The following is a 6,088-nucleotide window of genomic DNA, read 5'->3' on the forward strand; positions in this document are numbered from 1 at the left end:
ACCCACACCCACACCCACACCCAGACTCACACTCACACCTCGCTCATGCGGAGGCCCATATCCTTCTCCTTACCCTTCTCAATCCTTTCGTTTGTTCTCGACAAATCTTTTATAGTCCCTTTCCAATTTAATTCGGCAAACATTTGTAGCGGCGTAAAGTCTGCGATCCAGCTTACGCCTATCCAATGTGCGGTGGTAGCGCTTACCGTCAGGTGATGATATAAACAGAACACATTGCGTATACACACGGCCTCCGGGGTAGGAGCAAAACCCCACTGTGTTTTTACGCTTGGAAATTAAAGACTTTTTAACGGATTCTAAAAGCGATTTATTCGTTATATTATTTAATGCGACCTTTCGAACACTTTACGGCGAACGTGGTTAAAAAGTCGTTAATTTCTAAAACCCCACTGTATTCCGCTGAGTCCCTTTTGTTGTGGACCTTTATTATCCTTCAATGTCCCGATTTTAATTTGTCACCTTAAAGGCATATACATTTACTAGACATTTCATAATTATCTCCAGCAAAAACCATAGAGCCGCCAGAGATATCCAACATAGATGGCGCGTTATCGCGACTTCAAGACGTTGGTGCGTTAGACAAGGGCTTCAACCTGACTGCGCTCGGCAGGCACCTGGCGTCTCTTCCTGTGGACGTGAGGATCGGGAAACTGATGCTGTTCGGCGCCATTTTCTGTTGCGTAGACTCTGCTTTGACTATGGCCGCCTTTCTGAGCCATAAGAGCCCGTTCCTCGCGCCGTTCGGGAAAAAGGTGGGGTGGTATTTTCTTTTTATTATATATTTACAAATAAATTGAAGTAAGGTTCTATAATTTAATCTAGTGACGTTATATTGTGTATTAGAATGTAATTGGTGTTGGTTTTTGTACACTCATATGATCATATGATATTGGATAATTTGAAATCTTTTTTTATAAATATGATTTGTGATTTTTATTTATATCCCATGAATTAAATAGCTTTTGATACTATTTCAATCGTATATTTCTCAGACGGAAGCAGATGCAAAGCGACGAGAATTTGCGTGCTCTAACAGCGACCAACTAACTACTCTGAGAGCGTACAAAGTGAGTCATCTAAGATTTTGTTTATGTCACGTTTAGCTTTCACATCAACTTCTTCATAATTTCTTGTTATTCATTTGAAATCAGCTTGACATAGTGAAAAGAATTGGCTGTAATATATGTATGCTTAAATCTGTAAAACTACGCACTGGATTTTGATGGTTTTTTTTTAATAGATAGAGCTATTAAAGAGCAAGGTTTATATTTATTTATTTATTTATTTATTTATTTATAATGCTTTATTGCACAAACTTATACAAAAACAGCAAGAATAAAAAGAAAAAAAAAAAGACATCGTTTGTGCAAGAGGCGGCCTTATTGCTTAACAGCAATCTCTGCCAGGCAACCTGGTTGGAAAGGAAATGTACGAAGTTCTGGGATAGTGCAAAAGTAACAAGTATCTAATAATGGAAGGAAAAAAAAAAAAAAAATATATATATATATATATATATATATATATATATATATATAATAAAATATATAATAAAAAATATAAATATATGTATAAAATAACATGTATTAAAATACTCTGAATTTAACGCATGCGAAAGCTAGTTGATAATAAAAATGAAATGTTTAAATATTATTTTCAGAAATGGCAACAAGCCATGAAGTCAAGTACGCACGCGGCGCTGGTGTTCGCGAACGAGAACTTCCTATCACACAAAACGCTATTGATGTTAGCGGATATAAAGCACCAGCTGCTCGGCCTGCTGGCCTCCATCGGCTTCGTGCCGGATATGCCCGCTCTGAGGAAGAGAATGTGGAAGGACTCGGTGGCTAGACTGACTGGGGAAGAGGTAGGTGTTTTTTATAATTGGCTAGCTGTTGCCGGCGACTTTACCCGGAAAGTATTTACCCTTTTTAACATATATTTAGATATAATATAGTTAAGTCTTGTTAATTATATGTTTCTTTCAGTAATTACTTTTAATTATTTGTTATAATGCCGGTAATGTTTTTCACAAGTACACATTACAAATAAGCATACAAGCTTTACATTAGTAAAGACAAGTCCCGTGTCCCCTAGTAGGGTATGGGGCAGTTGATGTACATCTGTTTCACTGATCGATTTTCTTTACGGACAAGTAGGTGATCAGCCTTCTGTGTCCTGCCCGACCGAGACATTTTTTTTGTGCGTCCCCACCGGGAAATGAGCCCAGGACCCCTCCGCTCACGCGTTAACCACTGTACCAAGAAGACGGTCGTAAATAAGCTAATGTACTTAATATGTATTATTTGTTGCAGTTAAATTCGAATGGAAACAATGACAAACTGCTGGCGACTATTTTATGTGCTGCCTTGTATCCGAATGTTGTAAAGGTAAAATATGGATAATTATATTTTTGTTTTAATATATTTTATTGGCAAGCTATTGCATTCTAAAACAAAAACCATGATGTATACAAATTTTTAAAGAATACAAAAAATTTCGATCTCGAGGTGGGATTCGAACTCGCGTCTCTTTGCCAAACCGTAGCAACGCCTAGTCTCTCCGCCACCCGTGATCAAATTCTCGTTATGTTTTTCAAGTCGGTTAAAGAAGAATATACATTTTAACTACTGACGTAACAAATCCGAAAGAAAGCAGCACAGCGGAATAGATAACCTATTTTTTCATGTCAGTTAAAGAAAATCACACATATCAGGTGCTGACACCAGGGAAGACCTTCCACATGCAGGCCGGCGGCGCCATACCCCGGCAGGCAACGGCTGACGAGCTGAAGTTTAAAACCAAGTCGGACGGATACGTGTCTCTGCACCCGTCTTCGGTCAACTTCACCGTGGGCCACTACACCAGCCCGTACCTGGTGTACCAGGAGAAAGTGAAGACTAGCAAAGTGTTCATTCGGGAATGTTCTATGGTGCCCCAGGTGCCGTTGGTGCTGTTCTCTGGTGAGCTTTTTTATGATTTTTTTTTTAAATATCTTTTTTGTGTAGTACACAATTGGGTGGTTTTGGGATAGTTTTAATATTGTAAAAATAAATTTGTGGGAGTTATGATAATGATTATATGAAAAAGAAACAAAAAAAATAGACACCAAATATCGACTTTTTAATGAATATTGATTGACTGAAGCATTTGTTTCTTTGAACGCCTTTATCTCAGGGACTGATGGACCGATTTCAAAAATTCTTACACCGTTGGGCATGTACGTGATCCCTCAGTACTTATAGGCTATTTACATTTTGCTATGTATCACAAGCGAAGCCGGGGCGAACAGCTAGTTCAAAATATTTAATTAAAAATATTTATTTGTTTTCAGGGTGCGGTCTAGCAGTGGAGCTTCACAATGGTACATTTATAGTGTCGCTTGAAGATGGCTGGATCATGTTTCAAGTGGAAAATCATGAAGTAAGGATTTTCTGAATTAATATTTTTTATTAAAGTTTAATTATTAATATCGTGGTTTATAGATATCTCGAGATTTTTTAATTTTATGCCCCAAGGATCTCTTAGTTCAAACACACTTTGTACTAAAGAGATCATGAGTCATATTATGCAGGCGTTATGAAAATAATATATTTTAATATTTTTTATGTATACAATTCAATGATATGTTTTTTTTTATTTTTTTACAGGTTGCAGAGATGTTAAAAGCTATAAGAGTTGAACTCATTAATTTATTAGAGGAGAAAATAAACGATCCTTCATTAAATCTCCTGCACTATGAGAAGGGCAATAGAATAATTAAAACAATAGTTCAAATTGTAACTAAGGATTAAGAAAAATAGAAAGAATTGATATACTAACAGTGCCTTTGAGATTTCCAAAGCATTTCGTACGCGAAATTTGGTAGAAGTTTGACTTTTTCTGTAAATAAATAATTATAGAGCCGTTATTAAACAATATTGTGAATAATTAACTACATTATCGTATACAAAAGAACATTTTATAGTTATATTCGAATATTGAAATGTATTTTTAAATATACATTTCGCTATAGATAAATAATAACTAATATCTCCATGCCAATATATTTGTCAGGTTGTATTTTTGACGATTTAAATAAAGAAGATAAAGAAGAGGTTCTCAATATGACTGTAACTTTTTGTTTCTTTGTTACCTCAGAGCGTTCGGCTGATTGAACCGTTTCAGATGTTTTTTTTTTTTTATTTGAAAGCTGCTGCCTGTCATGTGGTCTCTTGGAATTTGGTCTAGTTGTAACAATTTGAACGCGGTTTCGTTTTTTATAAAATTACTAGCTGCACCCGGCAAACGTTGTTCTGCCTTGCTCTTATCCTTTAGGTGTATGAAAAATAGATGTTGGCCGATTCTCAGACCTACCCGATATGCACAAAAAATTTCATCAAAATCGGTCAAGCCGTTTCGGAGGAGTATGGCAACGAAAACTGTGACACGAGAATTTTATATATTAGATTCTTATAATTTATTCTTATAAATCATACTTTCAATTACCTTTTCATAAAACATCATTGTGAGTTTCATTTTGTTAAGAATGAAAATAAACAGATGAATAAATGTATCAAATAATTTTAGAATTATTTGTCTGATTGTTAGTTACGGTTTATTAAGTTATTATTCCGACTTTTTTTATTCTTATAAATAACATAGAAAAATAATTTTTTTAGATCAAGTTTTCTTTTATACACACAGTTAATTTTTTTATTTATCATCTTAAAAATTAAACAAGTTGATGTCTATAAATCTTTCATGCTTTGAGTTAATTTATCTCATGTGTTATTTATTTAAATAAATTATATATTTGTTAAATCTCAAACTAACAACAAGTTCCTTACAACGTCTTAGCTTTTCGATTAGATACTAATGCAAGAAACTGTATGATTGTTGTAAATATTTTTTTTAAATTGTAATAAAATATATTATTTTTATAAATCATGCATTTGTTTAATTTCCAGTCCCTTTGGGTTTTCTGATTCATAAATAATGATAAATTAGGAATTTGGATACAAATAATACACTATCACTTTTTGACAATTTTACGGCCATTGGATTGTAATTGTATGGCTTCACTTCGATTCCGAAAAATAATGCGTTAAACTGTAAGCAGGATATTACGATCACAGGTTTTCGTCAGGTTACAATCTTACTCGATAGATTATAATATATCGAATGGTGTTTACATTTTCAGTGTGTAGCAGATGTGTGATTTACTAAGAGGCGGGCGATTTTTTATGTTATGCATAGAAAATAGCAAGTAGTGGCTTTATACATAAAAACATAGTACTAGATGCATTTAAAGATTGCAAATATTCTCGGCTATTGCCAACCAAAACTCTAGAGCTTCAGAGTTCAGATAGCACTGGTTTGTTTACAGACGCCCCTTATAGTTAAAACTTAGAATATCTCGTTTCTATGAAGAGAATCGAAGCAGCAATGTTTTGGAAAATATTATCTCAAGATCCGGTTCTGTAAGGATTTAATTTTTATATTTAAAAAAAAATATTAATAAAATAGATAAGCTAATAGTAGCGTTCATGTAAATACATAATAAACAGGAACATATTATTATGACCCTCACCGCAAACCTGATAAATATTTTCATCTTCATCTAATTATATATAATATTATCTGTATTTAATCTATTTAAAAAGAATCTACAAATCAATTATTTTAACTGACTCAATATTTACACCCTTAGCGAAAATAGAAAATTATCATAGAAAACAATTTATTATCAAACAAAAAATACACATAAAGAAGATCAAAAATATACGACTATTTCTGAACTATAAGTAAACAAACAATTGACCGCGATTCTGATATATGGCTGTCATCAATCACATTTACCTCGGACAAAACGTTTTCCCGCCAAATCTAACGACCGTCCGTCACACCCACGACCATATATCACGGGAAAAGGAAAAATGGGCCGGCCTGTATTGAATTACCTACAGCTAGTTTTTCTTAAATACCTATTTATATCACACGTCCTTTTTGTTGTGAGCATAATTTATTTTCCCTGTCTAGGTTGAGGCACAGATGACTAAATTGTAACTACAGGTTGCGGTTAATTTTG

At 34.0% G+C, this 6,088-nt stretch overlaps 1 protein-coding gene across 1 annotated transcript in view; it reads left to right on the forward strand.

The window, feature by feature from the left end:
- LOC119832949 (putative ATP-dependent RNA helicase DHX57) overlaps positions 1-4,280 on the forward strand; it is an 11,632-nt gene extending 7,352 nt beyond the window's left edge. Inside the window, exons 12-18 of the mRNA XM_038356782.1 lie at positions 526-773; positions 1,014-1,088; positions 1,679-1,885; positions 2,334-2,408; positions 2,735-2,981; positions 3,353-3,441; positions 3,669-4,280. Coding sequence (XP_038212710.1) covers positions 526-773; positions 1,014-1,088; positions 1,679-1,885; positions 2,334-2,408; positions 2,735-2,981; positions 3,353-3,441; positions 3,669-3,812 — 1,085 coding nt within the window. The 3' untranslated portion in view covers positions 3,813-4,280. The remainder of the gene's footprint in view (positions 1-525; positions 774-1,013; positions 1,089-1,678; positions 1,886-2,333; positions 2,409-2,734; positions 2,982-3,352; positions 3,442-3,668) is intronic.
- The last annotated feature ends 1,808 nt before the right edge of the window (positions 4,281-6,088 follow it).

This window comes from Zerene cesonia, chromosome 16 (assembly GCF_012273895.1).
Source record: "Zerene cesonia ecotype Mississippi chromosome 16, Zerene_cesonia_1.1, whole genome shotgun sequence".
NCBI lineage: Eukaryota > Metazoa > Arthropoda > Insecta > Lepidoptera > Pieridae > Zerene > Zerene cesonia.